The 18,756-nt window shown below is 34.3% G+C and overlaps 1 protein-coding gene across 1 annotated transcript in view; it reads right to left on the bottom strand.

Moving 5' to 3' along the window:
• LOC129222126 (calpain-A-like) overlaps positions 1 to 18,756 on the bottom strand; it is a 116,192-nt gene that overhangs the window by 60,585 nt on the left and 36,851 nt on the right. Inside the window, exon 2 of the mRNA XM_054856579.1 lies at positions 10,475 to 10,863. Coding sequence (XP_054712554.1) covers positions 10,475 to 10,831 — 357 coding nt within the window. The 5' untranslated portion in view covers positions 10,832 to 10,863. The remainder of the gene's footprint in view (positions 1 to 10,474; positions 10,864 to 18,756) is intronic.

Below are 18,756 nucleotides of genomic sequence, written 5' to 3'. Positions count from 1 at the left end.
TGATGTACTTTTGTCACTGTCTTCTTCGTGTAAAAACATATTTTAAACTAATTAATAAGCTAAATTTAATTATTGCAAACCATTATACGAACATTCATGCAAATTTTTGCCAATGTTTAAATTTTGTAATTAAATTAAAAATTCTTTGTTTTTGAAAATTAGTTCTAAGGTAGATGCCGGGGCACTTGTGAACGCAACATGTAGGGGAACATGTGAACAGCTCCCAAATCCTCTCACCAAATATAAATATTAGTGTACGCTTGTTATAAGTGTTAAAAGAGATGTAGAAATTTATAATTATTGTTTTGATGCAATCAGTTTGTAAATTTATTGTTAATTATTATTACATAATTACTAATTATTTATTTTATTATTTCTATTTTTTAAATTCGTAAATTACTAAATAGTTGGCTAAAAATTTAATGGTATATAGTATTTGCACGGAAAATAAAGACAAGTATTTTCCTTTGACTAAAAACTGAAGTTTAGAAAAATTTAAAATTCATCATCATCATATTCTGTATGAAGCTTAAACGTACTATATAACAAGAATATACTTTACATAATAAAATATTCTTTGTATTGTTTAGTAGACTTAAAAGATTTTTTCTTGTCGATCTATTGATTAGATAACATGTTATGAAACTTTAAAATTTGACAGTGAGCAGAGTTTTTAATTCAGAAAAAAATATTTTCTTAATAATAGCTACTGTGCAATTCAAACTGACAGTATAGGTTATAAGCCCTTGAGTGTAATTAGTATATACGTATATACTTCATTATGACGAGTTTTTCGTTGAAATATGATGCTCGGTCTACATTTTTCAATCGTGTTCACATGTTTCCCAAGCTTGTTCACATCTGCCCCCCTATAGGGGCACATGTGAACAATTGAAGACATTTTTTAAAAATACCACAAACGGCGAACAAACTCGTTCATTGCACACTTTGAAGCCTCATAATAAATTCTATCAAACTTTTTTAGGCTTTTTAAGAGATGCAAATCATTTTTTGGGGCAAAACAAGCAGTTGCTGCTTGAAACCATGCTCTCTTCCATTGCTTGAAACCATGCTCTCTTACATGGCTTGAAACCTTGCTCTGAAACCATCATACTGCTCTTAACATCGGGTTTTACTACGAACGAGCATATGTCGCAAATGCCAGCTTTTACTTGTTCGGAAAGTTCAACTTGATCTCTAAATAAATAAATTTTATGACCCTAAATTGCCTTTGCCACCCCATCCAGCACAATGTAACCCCTCTGGAGCTCTGAAGCGTATTTTCCTATTGGGAGTTCCTCCAAGAAATATGATGGTCAAATCTAAAAGTTCTTCGTAGTCGTTTTGAGGTTGGAACTGGTCAAGTTGATTCTTGGCAAACTCGACGATATCTGAGGAATTTTTGGTTACTTTCTTGTGGTTAGAAACATCAGATATGGCAGTTTAAAGACTATTGTGATTGATGGAGCTCCAAAAATGTTTAAATTGTTTGAATATCAATATTTCAGGCCCTATTGATGATCCATTAGATTTAACCTCAATAGCCTGAAGCATTATTTCAAGAACATGATAGCCAGCCAGAGTAATTTTCTGTTCAGTTTTTTTTTTCTCAATGAGGACACTTGCTCCTTTTCATGGTCCTGTGTTTGTCGAAGTTGTATAAAAACACAGGCATTTGACTACGTCACTGATTTCCCAGGATTATTGGGTTTCGCAAACAACCGAAGCTATTGCTTCTCTTGTTCCCGATTGGAGTTTCGTTACTGAAAGTAATTGCTCAATAGCTTTTCCTGAAACAATATTGGATATTCGGTCAACAGTTTCACTGACTGCAATATATTCTAAAAGTTTTCCAACAAAGTGAACAGTTGAAGGAACATCAACTGAGAATTTACTTTTCAATTATTGGGCAACGTTCTTTCTGCTTTTCATTCTGAAACGCCGAATAGAGAACTTGTTTAAGTTGTATTCCGATGGATCACAAATCTACGCTTTTAAGCGTTGTTGTCAAAACAGCAGCTGCTTTTCTATCACTTAACTTTGCTGCATCAAGACTCACAGAAACTTGATTATTTAGAATGTTCCTCCTACTTCTTTTTCTTTTGTAAGGGGGTACGTTGCATGATAAACTTTGGTCCGCATTTAAAGAACAGCTGTAACTTTCAAACAAGTCAAATTTATCTTCATTTTCCTCTTTTAAGTTAGTTGGTACTCGTTCAAACAGCAGTCTTGTATTTTCTATCTCACGTTGTTTCATTTTTTCGAAACTAATCCATTTTTTAATGAGAATTGCTTTTTCAACAATTTTACCTTTACTCATTTTACCAAAACAGAGCGGCTTTAGTAGTATTATTCCCCAATGAAAGAAAATTCACTAGTCTTGCTCTCTGAACATATCGTCGCCTCACAGCAACAGTAAGATATCTTAGTGTTCTTTCTGGGATTAGATGTCTTAGTGTTGCTCTGAGGCGACGATATGGTCGTAAAATCTTAAATCAAGACATTAAACTTGAACTTGACTTCCTTCTACCTTGTATAAGGGGGAAGGTAGACTTCTTGCATCAACAGCAGATGGTACTGATTTTTATTTATGTATTTTTTAGTTTACAGAAAAGTTCATTTGAATTTTGGAAGAAAATGCTGAATTTTCACAACTTTAAAGCACGGTAGCGACTCTTAAAACCCATTTTTTTCGTCTGAAATTTTTGTGGAAGTTTTATTTTAGGGCGTAAACAAAAATGGGAGGGTGGCCTGATCAGATTTCAAAACTTCATTTTTAAGGACCTCCCTAATGTGTAAGTAAAGGCAAGTAAGTGACGCAACCTGGAGGAGACGGTTTTCGCAAGAGGAGCAGCATCGTGAGGCCGGCCGACGGTGGTGCTGCAGAGGGAGTGGAGGGGGGGGGAATAAAATCATAGGAATTCAAAACTGTCAAGTGAGAACAATAAGCAATCGTGATTGCTCAAAAAATCTTACAGGTGACTGTAATGTGCTTCAAGAGTTGACGTGATCTTCTGATTTATATTCCAACGAATAAGTGTGCGATAATTTTGAAAGAATCTTTTCTGTAGGTTCACATTAACCGATAAACAGAAGAAAAGTAAACATACTTTCTGCTTGGTAAATGTGCATGTTTCACCGCAAAACGTTATGTACACTTTGTACTGTGCAGAGCCTGATTTATCCATGGATTTACCTGATCCAACTTATGAAACTCAGCCCATAGGTCAAAAAAGGATAGACCATAAATTAAAATTGAAGAAATAGATAGTTTTAATTTGCTCATCATGACATCTAAACCAAGACCAATACATAAGCTGCATGGCAATGGATTTTTTAATTTTAACCACATATTATAACAACATGTTCAACAAACATATAACGCAATATATTCAACAAACATTTATCGTGAAAATATTTTTAAAGTTCCTTGCATAAGGAGGTGATTGCGCTGCGATCCCTACTTATTGGGTTTCTTTTTGATTTGATTTACTGACAACATAAATTTTAAGTTCGTGTACTTGGTCAGGTAGGACCCGTTCATGAACTCACGTCCAATATGACAGAGCACAATACAAGCACATAGAGTAGGACCAGCACAGAGAAGGGAGTTACAACCAGGGCAAAGGACGGGAATCGAACCCACCACCTCGGGATTATGCAATGACGTGCAAACGAACAGCGATACCGAGGCCCCAAGGGTTTCTTGTTTTTACAAATAGAATGGAAAAGGAGAAGAAATCCGCACTCATCGTATAAGGACTGACGATTTTCTAAATTAGGTAATACGAGGTATATGCATAAAAGAAATGGTAATTAGGATTCGGTAATAAAGATGTAGTTATTATGGCCAATTTGCGGTTATGGTATTTTTATTTCTTATCAATCTTAAATGATGGGAATTTGTAAACTGAAAATTTTGTATTTAGATGAAGTTTTACTTTTTAAGTTCATCTTTTTAGTGTTTTTCCAAAAAAAAAAAACCTAATTTTACACGAAAAAATCCTTTTGTTTAATGCAAAATCGGCTTGAGTTAAGCCTTGAATGAACGCAAAACAGCAGACAATTTGTGACCGTGAAAGACGAAAATTAGTCTATCTAAATAAGTGTAAAAAATAACGAGCTAGACTTTTTTTCATTGTCATGGGCATTTGAAAACGCAAAGAAACATCCACCTCGGTCAAGTGAGCTTAGTAAGCAATTCGTAATTAATAAATAAAATAAAATAAAAAAAGTTTCGAAAAAAATAATAATTCGAGTTTTAATTATATTTTTCGCAATCACTACAAAGGGCTCCAGTCCCCCGAAATCAACTTTATTTATATTTGACGCTCTCGACTCCTCTTTAGACAAAAACATCATCCAGCACAGTGGCGGTAATTCGGGGGCAGGGGCTCCCTATTTATGACAAAATTGTCTGTTTTTTTTACTTTGTATATTATTTTACGAAACATTATTTTGCACAATCAATAACTTTTAGCTTATGTATTCATTGTTTAGATATTAGTAAATCAATAATTTTACATAAACAAGCGATAGTTGTTTAATAAAATTATCACAAAGTATTTGTGACGCCTCATAATAGTTCGGGGTAAATGACTTAAGTCTAATTCATGCCTAAGTGTTTCTCCGGGGAAAGTTACTGTGTACAAAATTAATCAAAATCTTAAGAAAAACGTCAGTTAAGTTGTGAGACTTGCATCAATTTCCACTTATCTGCTTCAATATTCTCAAAAAAAAAAAAAAAGCCCTAACAAAATGCAGTACTTTTTTTCATCTTTTGCTGCCGCTAAAAGTCCCATGGCTTTCAGTTGTCTTTTTTTTTTTTTTTTTTTTTGCCCCTCCCCTTCTTATAAGGTTCAATCGCCGCCACGCAGCACACAGCAAACTTCGCGAGTATGTCGATCCTTTTGGGTGATGGCGTCTGGTTCAGGGCCCTCGAACATGCCCCCCTTCCTGAACTTGTGTATAGCGGTGTGTATGTTGGCGCGTGTGTGTATATGTGTGTATAGGCGTGCGTGTGTGTATGACATGGACGCTAATACCCAGGAGGAGCAGAATCCAGTGGACAATGCTGCTGGTGGAGGCCCAAGACCAGAGGAGCAGCACCTGCAGGGTGCGGTGGACGGTGGTTCTTTCGGAGGCTCTAATCCAAAAATCAAAGGAACATCAACTTACGTGAAGTGAGAATAATACGCTGTTCGTTGACCACTGGAAAATGAAATTGTCCTTGAGAAAGAAAAATCTATCAGACGGCAGAGAGTGAAAATGCTTAATTGATTGAAACTTTCACCAAACGCGATCAGCGACTCCAAAAACTTAAAGATCAATGACAGCAGAATCATAAATAATGATTTACGACGAAGAAAGTTAAAGGATAATCGAAAGGCTTGAGAAATGTTAAACGATGTAAGAGCACTTCAAATATTGATTTTGGACAAAATTTTCTTGCCTTATCAAATGACGTTTAGCTCATGCTTTGCTCGGTCGATATTAGGCAGTTCGTTGTGACATGAAATACTACTCAGCTTCATCGAGGTTTTCAAAGACGTGCTTGACATGAGAAAGGAACTTAAATTTATTGCGAAAATGTTTTTTTTTTTTTTTAAATCCCTGATGAATCTTTCGATTAGCTGCACGAAAGTGTACTCAAGCTCTTGGTTATTGAGATTGACGCAAGAATCTCTATGGCAAGCACGTGTCATTTAGAGGGGTCATGAGAGGGCAATTGCCTCCAATGGATTATGTGTATAGGCGCGCGTGTGCGTAGGACATGGACACACCACCACTCAGGAGGAGCAGATTCCGGTGGACGGTGCTGCTAGTGGGGGTCCAGGATAAGAGGAGCAGCACCTGCTGGGTGCGGTGGACGGTGCTGCTAGTGGGGGGTCCAGGATAAGAGGAGCAGCACCTGCTGGGTGCGGTGGACGGTGGTGCTTATGGAAGCCCGGCCCAAAAATTAAAGGAATATCAACTTTCGTCAAATGTTATTTCGTGAAATTACATATTTGGGCAATTCTAAGCTAATGGTACCTTTTTCAACAAAATCGAAAAACTTTGAGAGCCGCATGCAGCCCGTGCGACGCAGGTTGAACATTGCTGCTTTATACTATCTAAGCTACTATTCCCTTTTTATTTCGCCTCAGTGACTTGAAATTTCAAAAATATATACAAGGTACGGCTATTAATTTCCAGGACTGACGTAACTGTAGGAGAACGAAAAGCCGGACGATGGCGCTGATGATTGCATATCGAAGAGCGTTTTCTTGCGCCTGTGCAGTGCAATCGGCGTCAATCTGTAGTAAGTGTTTCTCGTGGAAAGGCGAATTAAAACGTAGCTCTTAAATTCCTGTTGTCGAAGTTTAAATGGAGCAAAGAATTAACATTAAGTTTTGCTTCAAGGGATGCATCCTATCCAGGAACGCAGGATCAGCATCAGCGTTGTCGAAAAGTTCGCCAATGTGTCCAGTCTCAATTGCAGCCTTAAAAACTCAAAAAAAATAAATAAATAAATAAATAAATAAGTAAATGTTAATTCTTTGCTCCATTTTCACTTCGACAACAGGAATTTAAGAGCTACGTTTTAATGAGCGTTCCCACGAGAAGCACTTACTTCAGAATGGCGCCGATTGCACTGCACATGCGCAAGAAAACGCTCTTCAATATGCAATTATAGCGCCATCGTCCGGCTTTCCATTCTCCTACAGATACATCAGTCCTAGAAATTAATAGCCGGACCTTGTACATTTCAATCGGTGTAGTTAAGTTACTGTTTGTCTGTTTTCGATCAAATGATTGTCTGTTGCTTATGCAAATCACTTTCACATATGGAACTAAACAAACTTTGTGAAAAAATTACTTGTATACCCTTTTGCATTAAAGTTACTGTTTTCACAAGGAATTATGAGGTATTTTCTGCGTAATAGGCTTATTATAAACGTAAAGGTTGATCGACACAATGGTTATTTGTGCTAGCTTCTTACGATCACCTTTTGCTGCTTATAATTAAAATGATATCAAATATTTTGCACAGAATAACTACCTTTACCTCAATCTTGCCATCATATGCAATGTATGACCAGAAGTTGGGTTAATATTTAAAGTTTTTCTAAAGCAACACGGTCGTTTTCCCTTCCGTGATTGTTATTTATTGCGACAAAATGGCCCATATTGTGCGGAAGGTTTTTTTTTTTTTTTTGCTATTCTTGGCTGTAGTTTACACGGAATGCACACCCTTTGCTCCCTCTCCTGGAAAATTTTGAAACTATGAACCCACTCTACGGAACATTATAACATACACGAAATACACCGCCAGCTCTGTCATTCCAGCCGAGGACTGCAGTTGGTCAGTGCTAATTCTACCTTAGCTAACAGTTTGTTTGGCACTCTTGGCTTCCTTAAGAGGTTTTCCACCTCCAGTCAGTCACTTCCTATGCCGGGCTGTTGATTGCTAATAAGCATGAAACTGCAGTCCTCGGCTAGAATGACTGAGCTGGCGGTGTATTTCATGTATTTCTGCCTTATCCCTGGATAATGGGCGGTAACTTACTGAATAATTACATACTTGACGATACCAGAAGTCTGCATTTTTTAACACGCTTTTATTAATTTCACTTGTATGTTTGTGAATAACTCTCCTTTGAACTAAGAGCTAGTGGCTTATTACTGTTAGTACAATTTGCCACTTTATGAGCGTTCGTGGCCGAGCGGTCTAAGGCGCGAGCCTTCGCTGACGTCCACCCCCGGGAATCATTGGGCGTGCGTTCTAATCCGGTCTACACCGAAATTAAATTTATAACCTTGCAACTCAATTTTCGCCCACTTTTTGTGATCGGATTCTTTTAAAATTTGGAACGCAACCACAGACCCGATAACAATACAATATTCTATAACCAAATTAATTTATTAACGATAAGTTATTAGTTTATTCTAATTAACACGCTCTTATTAGCTTAACTTGTATGTTTGTGGGTCCAACTTTCCTTTGGACAAATAGCCAGAGGCTTACTAGAATTACTTACAACGTACAAATCAGAGCTGCGGAGTGTAACAATGTTTGCACCTGAATTTACCAGAAAGAATTCAAAATGTCTGATGCAAATAATGCAATAGAATACTAAGATACATTCCATTATAAAAATCGAACGAAAGCACAAAGATTTCATTTAAGAGTTTCAAGTGTTAGCAATATTTAGTATCTAAATCTTATTTGAAATAATAGTCTAAAAAACTAAAAAAACGCGCTCTAGTAGCAAAATGAAATAAAAAGTTAAAAATAATCTTTGGAAGACAAGTATATAAAGTAATTGACCAAACGCTTAATTTTACTGTAATAAAAAAGAACGGGAGGGGCTACCTATTTACGTTTTTGCATGGATAACAAGTGGAAGAAATTTAAGACAACTGATAAGAAGCCCCCCCCCTCACGCTTTTTTTATTACAGTAAAATTAAGTGTTTGGTTAATTACTTTATATACTTCTCATCCAAAGATTATTTTTAACTTTTTAGTTAATTTTGCTACTAAAGTTTGTTTTTTTTTTTAGTTTTTTAATTGGATACAGTCCTCACTTATAACAATTTGGCCTCAAATTTACTGCTGAGGCCATACTTTCTGAAATTCAGTCCTATTTCTACCTGTTTTTAAATTCTTTCAGAAATTTAAATTAATGAAAGATTATTGTTTTATTGCTGAAACTTACCACAATTGCTGTTTTCTAGCTGAACTGGCAATTTTGTTCGTATTGAACGAAGGCTACTTTGGTGAGTTTTATATTTTTTTAACATTTGTTTTGCTCTAAAGCTTCCGCACACATGAATTTGCATATAAAATAGCAGCTCTCTCATTATTTCAGTAAAAACATTTTTTATCCCATCTTTTTTTTAAATTGATTTTTAATCTGATTTTAGAAAGAAATTGCAAAAGCCAAAAAAATTTTGTGCACCCAAAACGTGTTCTTCCAAGGGACGCTATTTCCAGTATCTTTTAGAACGAAGCAGACCGCCAAAAGCCTCGATGTTCTGTGTTTACCTTTCCTATCACTTCTCGTGAAATAGACAAAAGACAATTTTTTCAATTCAAATATTTTGTAGACTTATTAAATATGCATAATTTTACGTTAATTATCTAAGATTTTTCTCAAAAACATTTTCTTACCTTTTTTAAAAAAAACTTTCTTTGAACAAGAAAAAAATTGGAATAATGTCATCTCATTTAGCAGTATTTAATTCGAAGTGCAAAGATGAAGATTAAACAAAATTGTGTTCATTATACCAAAATTTTAATTGTGGCAATAGAATAAATATCTTATTTGTGTTAAAATAAAATAAGCATCTTGATCATTTTAATTCCAAGAAAATTTTATTTTCAACCTTAAATAGCCATTGAGCATCCAAATTTCAATTTCGTTATTTGTATAAAAAACCTTTTAACTCATTGAAAACTGCGAAAACTTCCTTGAGATTGATTAATATTTAGTTATTTATGAAAACATATGAAAAGTAATTTTCGTATTTCATAAAAGACAGCTTTATGCCTCGCTGCACAAGGATCCGCTCCAATTATTCTTATAAAAAAAAAAGCCTTCAACAGAAATGTCAAGTGTCATCGATTTTATTTAACCCCTTGCCAAAAGTGCAATGTCGTTTAATTAATGCTTTCTTCATAGAATTGATTGAATGTTTTATTTGGATCATCTTTCCTTCTGTTTTGCTGGAGAAAACTATCGAGTAGGACCTTTGTCCGTGAAATATTTTTCGCATACTTTTGCGATCTACCAAAAACGTCTGTTTATCTTTGCACCATATACCATTAGTTGTGTTACTAGAAATTTAACTCCTTTTTCTGGAACTTATCTGGGATCATGTTTCTCATTCAACAAATATTACATAGCAGCACTTATGACGGAAATGATTTTTACATTAAGAAAACGGTTTGCAGATCCAAAGGCGAGACATTTTGATGAAGCCCCATCTGAAGGTCAGTAAAATTATCATTGACTCGTGCATATAAGCTAATTGTACAATGCGGTGAAGCTTAAGAGAAGGAGCACCCAAAAAGTTCGTTGGAAAAGAAAAAAAATCAAGCCAAGCACTAATCAACCAAAGTTTCGAACCGAGAACAGGAAAAAACCGTTTTATTTCGTCGGAACGAAAACTGGAACTGAACTGAAAGGAAGAAATATCGGTTTATTTCGGTTCTAAATTTTGATAGAATTACATTTTTTTGTTTATGATAGAATTATATTTTTAGTATAAATTCGAAATACATAAAACAAAATTATTCATTCGAACTGAACCGAAAACTTATTTTTAGTAGAACGAAAACCAGAACTAAACCGATACATATAAACGTGTTTAGTTGAACCGAAACGAAAAAAATTACGGTTCGGCAATAACCTGGAAATTGCCCTTTTTGGACTTAAGTTAGTCTGGCCCTGAGGTTAGAGATATAAAAGCTGCTTCATGGTTACTCACGTGGATCTCGTCGCTGTCGTCCGATATGTCACTGATGTCGAAGGCCTCCTCCTCCACGTCATCATAGTCTCGACTCTCTCCCCAGCGCTGCTCGTGGTTGGTGGGGCTGGGCGGGCGGCTCCCCTTCACCCTGTCCACGTCCCTGCGAGTCGCCCTGGGCGGCAGGGTCGTCTGCTGGGGCACGTGGGGCAGGGCTGGGGACTTATCGCCCCCGCCCCGCTGATGGCCCACGAGGGGTTCTCTGATGGAGACCCGCCGGTCCCGGCCCATGTCGGGGGAGATGGGCGGCAGGGGCCCGACGGCGTCCCGTGTGGGGCTCACAGACGAATTTTTAGCCCTACTGCAGCCGCTACCCATGCATTTGGAGCCGATCTACGTGGACGGCATTCCTGTAAAGAGGGGAAAGACTTTCATGTCAAAGTAACAAATATATAGTGATTAGTTATTGAAAAAACTTAAAAAAAAAAAAAAAATCCTACCGTACCGTTACACATTAATCTTTTCGAAGTTATGATTTTTCAAGTTTTAATGTATTACGGTAAAAAGATAAATTTCAGCGGACATATTTTTTATTCTTTCATAAACCACGAAAGTCTTCAAAACCCCGCATAAGGTTACACGCCTTACCTCATGGGCGTCGATGGCTCTTCGTTATTGGGGAGACGATTGATGCAATGCAAAACAATAACCAAGGGGTTATACCTCCCCCCCCCATTTTTTTAAAAGGAACTTTAATTTAGTGATGTTAAAAGAAACGGGAAGCCTACTAACTCAAAAATAAAAGGAATGAAATAATAAATATAAGTAAGAATGGGGTGGTTTCCTTCAGTCAAAAGTACTACTTTTAGTCATTGAAATGGATAGAATGAGCAAAAAAAAAAAAAAAAAAAACATGGACCCAGAAAATGCTTTCATTTTCCCAACAGTTTGTTTTAAATTAATTTTTTAAAATGTCCGATTTTTCAAACGAGGCGTGGTCTTGATGATGTCACTAATGATGCACTTTGGCGCATCTTTCTTCCACGTTTTCACGTTATGATAATCAGGAAGCGAATTAAATGTTGTGCTCTACGCTTGCTATCATCCTTATCGTTGCCAATACACGTGAGTAAAGATGCGAATTAAATATATTGCAGTGTGAATGGCAACACAGAATGGCGTTTCATCATTTGTGATGTCATCGGCAGAAGCCGTAAAATGAAAACTCTCCTGTTTAAGTATTTTTTTTTTTTTTTTTAATATTAAACTTAAACAAATTATTTTAAAAATGGTCAGATTCTATATTTTTAAGTATGCTCTTTCAGGAAAAAATACTTTTAAGATTTTGGAAACGACACCATTAAATAAATATCCGTGTGCTGTAAAGTAAAAGAAGATAAAACAAAGTTCATAGGTACAAATTTTCAGGAAGCAGCAAGCACGTGTTTCGGAGTTACAAAAAACCCTTTTTCTATCTTAAAGAAGGGAGTTTAGGGATAGCTCATTTTTATCGGTCGTGTTTGTTCACCTACATGATTTCTATACATATTGTCTGTGAAATTTTATCAGCATTAAGCTAAAAAATTTTAACTCTGAAAATCGATAAAAACGGGTTTTTTGTATGTTTTGTAGAAACAGCATTAACGAAAGAGTTTTTCTTTTAAAAAATTAAATCTACTTTTGTTGATAAAAGTAATTTTTTGAAAATACTCACAAGCGAAACTTATTATGAAGGTTTTTTTCTTTCTTTTTTTCTTTTTTTTAATTGATGTTCCCGTTCGGGAGCGTTGACGTTCAAAAGGCTAAAAATAAGGTCAAAAATCGTCTCAAATCAGCATATTCTTAATGTTTCAATAAGATAACTGAAAATAAAAAGTTAATCTCTAAATGTGAATCTAATCCCGTTAAAAGCGAAGCAAACAAACAGGTGAAAACCTATAAATGAAATAGTTGAGCGCATCAAAAAAAAAAAAAAAAAATACTAGTAAATAAAGCAATAAAATAACAATATTTTCATTTTTTATTTTCATGGAAGAATAGCTCGACTAATTTCACTAGCAGCAGTTTTAAATTTCGAAAAAAAAAAAAAAAAACTTACTAGATAACGGACCTCCCTCCCCTGGTGTTTTGTAGGGCAAAATACCCTAGGCATTGTTCTAAAATGCAAAGAAATTCCGAGAGTCGACTGAATATCGAACACAAAACAGAATATCCATATGATCACTGATCGTAAATATATCAAGATAATAGTGATATAAAAATATTAGTAACTTCAGTGTTAATTTATAGCAACGGAGTTATTATTTTTGATATATTTTGCACTATGATAATATTTTTTATTTCTTTCTTTAACTTACTTTTCTCGTTTCGCATTTACTTATAAACAGTAAAAATAACATGAAATAAAAAATGTATTATTTTAAATCGGTTTTTATCTTTGAAAGACAAGGAAGAACAAATTGTTTCATTCCTAGAAGAATAATGGCAAAATAAGTCGTACTATTCAACTTTCAAAGAAATAATAGTATAATCAACAATGTACGTGAATTCATCATTGACCATACACCCCAAAACCTTTTCCTTTAAAGTAACAAATTAAATCAAAACTTGATATCTTTCACTATTCTTTTTTAGCCTTATATCAATGTTCATTTCGTAAATGAATTTAATTATCTAGAGAAAATATTTAGATTTTAGATGAAAATTATGCGCAAGAAAGGGGCATTCTTCTCATATTTAGGTTTATAAAAACTAAAAGTTAAAAATTTAGCTTTTATTAATTTACGCTCAATAAGAACCCTTAAGGAGTTTCTTTTAAAATTATATTTTATTCTTTTGTTATTAGTATAAAATTTCAGTTTTATTTATTTAAATATATTGATGTAGCGGTAAAATTTACTCAATTCCCAGTCTATGATCAAGATTATTAGTAATAATCTAGGATTATAAAATATCCAGAGAATTATAAAAAGCTACATCTGTCCCGGTAGATTTTAAAAACTGGTACCTTTTTTTTTTTTTTTTGGAAGTTTCGAAGCTAGAAATGTTTTAAGAATGCAATTTTTTGACTGCACTTCATTTGAAGCATTGAAGCAACTAACGTTGCTTGTTCATATGATTATTAACTAAATATAATTCAATGTAAATTATTTATTTCTTGGGAACTTTCAAGTTAAATAAAATATATTATCAATTCTGTTTCAGGTTCTGGTTCCACGGGTTCAGCACACAAACTTTTTAATAAAATATAATTTTCCACTAGATTTTGTTGTATGGTTTAGTTGTGTACAACTAAAAGGACAATAATTTATAAAATTGTAAAAATGAATATTCTCAACATAAATTATTACAGGCCGAAGCGCCGAGTCACACTCATAATTCAACCAGGCCGGATGTTTCATTCAATCCCTTCTTTGTAGTGCGGTTTTTACAAGGAATGCGGTTTTTACCAAGAAAGGGAAAAAAAACCCAAACGATTTGTAAACCATTTTAAATTAACCATTAACTAGGAATTCCAACCAAACTTCGAGTTTTCAGTATTTATACCAGTAACGTCCCTTCAGTAATGTACGCATTCATTTAAATGCAAATTTTACTGATGTTTATAACAATGAAATTTTGAACATTTTTGGTACAATAAACAAGAAAAGTTTTGAATTTTAAGAACTTAAATTATTAACTTTTAGTGCATTTTTGGTCACTATTCTTGCAAGCCAAAAGATAAACAAAGAACGAAATTAAGATATTTCTTCTATGGTGGAGAGAGAGAGAGAGAATCCAGAATCCTCTCTTCATTGTCATATATCTTAGAAGTAATGTAATGTATTAGAAAAATATGGATAAAATATTTTATGTTGTGAACTGTCAATAAATAGTAAAATACTTTTATTTTCATGTTGTTAGTCGAAAGTTTATACTATCAATAGCGCAATATCATTATTTTCGTCTGAAATGTTCTTCTATTAACTTCGCTCGTAGCAAGTTGATGAAAACTATGAAAAATAAAAACGAAATACCGAAAATTTTCTTATAATATTCGCTTTTTCGACAAAGGCTTATGGTTCATGTTTAGGCTAAGAGAAAACATAAGAAAAAAATATCTCATACCAATGTGAACTCAACTGTTGATGGCGCTAAAAGAATCGAGGCCCCCCCCCCCCAAAGGGAAAAGAAATTTGAGAGGTATTTTTCTAATGAGAGTGTCTTCAAATATCTTTTGAGAGAACGTCCAATAGCTGTACATCGTTATATCTTTTTCAACGAAAAAATGAGAACAGTACTTACCATAAAAGAATTAAAATGGGCCTTGAAGTTTTGGAGAAATTGAAAATTATAGTTAATTCGAATTACAGAATTTTTCGGTCCGAAGTTTGCTGTTCACACAGCTGCGTTTGGATAGAAAATAACATACACTTTTTGCAGGAAATAAGAAAAAGAAGAAGTAGAGGGCAAAAAAGGCAATTAAACGGACAGCGAACAGTGCGGGAATCAATTGACTTTCAGATGGTTTCTCATATGTTATAGATAAGGCAGTTTTTGCTGGACAAGGGGTGTCATTTTCTGTTCGTTTTCGTGGTAGATCTACAGCTCTATTTTGGTCCAAAATCTTTTCTTCTTTTTTTTTTGTTGTTACAAATGAGTAAAACCCGGAATTTTTTGTATGTGCATTTATTATTCTCAAATACTGAGGGGGACTTTTGACGAGTTCAAAATATTGAGGGGAACGTGTCCCCCTGTCCCCCGTGCCAACGACGCCCGTGCCTTACCAAAGCATAAAACTCTGCAGTCTTGATTTGAATTTGTCATTTTTACAATCATATCGTCCATTTTATGGCGTCCTTTGTATATTAAATACGGTAAACATAGTATTACTTTGAGATATAGCACTAGCAATGAACAAGAAAGAACGTCCAATTGTTCTATCCTCTTTCAAACTATTGGTGCCAAAATCAATCAGCTTTTTTACCCTTTAAGGTTTACTTGTCGATCAATTTTTGTTTGATTCTATTCATAAGATATAGCAGTCACAAGTAACGAGAAAAAACGTTCAATTGTTCAAACCCCTTTTGTGCTATTGACATCAAAAGTGTATCTGCAGCTGTATCCTTTAGGGTGAACACGTGAACGAAATTTTATTTGATTCCGCCCGTTACTTCTTAAGATAAAGCAGGCACGCATAACGGAGAAAGCGTTCGATTTCGCCACTCCTCTTGGAGGAATTGACGCCAAAAACTCATGGGGGCCAATTCAAATGGGACCACAGTGGGCCAAATTTCGTTCGATTTCATGCACTAGTGTTTGTTCTAGATCGGTCACAAAAAAAAATAATTAATAAATAAATAAATAATAATAAATAAATAAATAAAATAAAAACGGTCAGACACATAAAGACAGACACACGCATACAGGCGGACATTTTCCAAAAACGAACTCAAAACGAGCAAATCGTCAAAATTCAAAAATTGAAGATTTTCAATAATCCAATACTTCTATAAATTATATATAGAAGGAGTAATAAAAGGAGTGTACGCGAGACCCACGTGATAACAGGCCAGACAACTCCTTTCCCCTCCGCTTCGTTACGCCACTAGTCGTCGATCTATGAACTTGGCGCGAAACTTTGAAAGCAGTGCGTTTTACCAGTAAACAGTAGTGCTCTGGCTGAAATAGATGAAATAGGAAATATGTAACTTCGAATGCACACTTTTGAGTACAATACTGTTGTATTTATCTCATCCTTTCCTCGTACCGGAATATAGAGGCAATTAAAAAAATATATAATTAAGTATTGCAACTGTCTGCCGAATGAAAGTGAGTCAGCGATTTCAGCTTCCGAACAACCTGCATGCGAAGAAAAAAGTTGGGCTTCTCATGAAATAAATTTTAAAGTTCGGAGTAGTGATGTAAAATACCCGGGTATTTATTTTGAGGGGTAAATACCCAGGGTATATACCCGGGTAAATACCCAAAATGGGTAAATACCCGGGTATTTATTTCAAAAATTTATATTCAACTAAAATACTTTTCTGTATGTATTCCATTATGTATATATACAATCAACAATATACAAAACAATAAATTTTTGCCCAAAAATTGTATTTTGATCACATATTTAAAGAATTATTGTGTGAAACAGCTCAGCAATCTAATATGATATTCACATTAAATGTGTTGGATATGCCTAATCAATGTTGATAGCCAAATTTCAGATATAAAAAGCCATTCTACAAAAAGTAAAAAGATTAACTGGTTACAAAAAAAGCAAACATCAATTTTTTAAGGTCCTAGTCATTTATAACCCAGTAATATGTCCCTGCATGACATCAAAATGTAACGAAATGTCGCTCAATTTATTATTACTATTTATTTACCTATATCTTATGCAGAAATTTCCTCCAAACTTAGTTTAATTGTTCAGGTGTATTCTGTATCACACACACACACATATATATATATATACACACACACATAATATACATAAACATTTAAAATTTTTAATCTTTTATTTTAGGGTTTATGTTTAAAAAAGAAAATAGTCACCTTTTAATACCACCTAAATTTTTTTTTGCAAAATGCGCAATTACTAGGGGATTTACCCTGCCTTCGAATAAATACCCAAAAAAATATTTACCTTCCCACCCTACATGGGAGCAAATGCAAATGAGCAAGGCAACAGAAAAGAATATTGTTCTTTTTTTTTTTTTTTTTGCTTATTAATGAGAAAACTGTTTCTATATTTTCCATGTTATCACTAAAATATCAATAAAATAATTAACACGATAGTCTTAATAACTTCTCAGTTTATTCTCCTAAACATCCCTCATGCTTTTTTTTTTTTTCATTTTGGATATGACTAACCTAGATTGTGATTTTGAAATCATGAAGCTCATAATGAATTGCTTATACTTCTCCAATTATGACATTGAAAAGAAAGATTCTTTGGTTCACGATATGTTTCTTTCATGATTTCATCAAGTCTTTCAATAAAAAAATATTATAAACTGTGTAATACATATATGTATATATCAGTTTTACCAATTATTTCATACTTAGATTAAAAAAAAAAAAATCACTTTTTTGCCATTTTTGTAAAATACCCAGTTTTTGGGTATTTACAAAAGGGTATTTACCCTTTCCCGGGTATTTACCCAGGCCTTGGGTAAATACCCGGGTAAATACCCAAAAAATATTTACCTACCCGCTGGGTATTTACCCGATCCACATCACTAGTTCGGAGGTAAGTACTTTTCTCAGATAAACAAATTTACATTTTATGCTTTTAAGTTCATGCAGTTAAGGTTACTTAATTTTTCCTCTATTACACAAACAATTGTCAGTTTCCTTTCTGATATCTTTGTCTGTAATTTGTAATTTCAGCGTACTGCTTTAATATTTGAAATGGTTAACTTGCAACTTTTTATTTCTTTATTTTTTCAACCTTGTGCACGCATTTATTCGAAATGGATTTTCCAAGCTGACAATATACATATGTCAAAATTTTCTGCAAATATACTTGTTGCTATCATAAGCAACGTAACTTGGTGTTGATATTCAGTTAATATGTATGTAAACAAGTTTATTGAAACAGGCTTTTAACTGAACTAATCTTATATTTTCGGTTTCGATTAAATTGTTTCATACGCTAGCATGTGTTATTTTGATCAAAAAACATTCCTTGGTGGGCTTCCGTAGTTATGAGGTAGAAGATTAGCTTTGAAGGCCGGAGGTCGTGGGTTCGATACTCAAACATTTCCCCCCAACTACGCCCCTGCAATGTTATTCAAACAAGCTGGTTCTGTGCGTAAATTTAAAAAAAATATTTTTTTTCCCACTGTTGTCTTTAAGTTTTATGATATTTATGCACAAATTGCGGTTGAGTTAAAGGTATTCATAATTTCTGGGCTTACGAAAGATTACTTTTGAGCAGTGGATACGCAAAGTGTTTTTGCCAAATGCTCTATGCTTGTTTGTTTATGCTTAAAAAGGGCAAAATGTCTTGAACTAAATATTTTTTGAACTCCTTGGGTTTTCTGTTAATAAGCTTTCAGGAACTCTGAAACTGTAACATAAATTGAATTAAGGGGCTGTCCATAAAGTGTGTTGCAAAATTTTGAATAAATGCCCGCCCCCCCCCCCCTCCTCCTTGTTACACGTAACGCTGTTCAACATGAGCATATTGTTATAAACAACGCGTGATGTCATACTTCTTGTTATCCCCTCCCTTCCCCCTGTCACAAAACTGTCACACTGAATTCCTAAAAGAGCATACTCAGCAAAATGTTGATCTAAATTTAACATATATG

This window comes from Uloborus diversus, chromosome 1, assembly GCF_026930045.1.
Source record: "Uloborus diversus isolate 005 chromosome 1, Udiv.v.3.1, whole genome shotgun sequence".
Classification (NCBI taxonomy): Eukaryota; Metazoa; Arthropoda; class Arachnida; order Araneae; family Uloboridae; genus Uloborus; species Uloborus diversus.
This window is presented reverse-complemented; position numbering and strand designations above follow the sequence as displayed.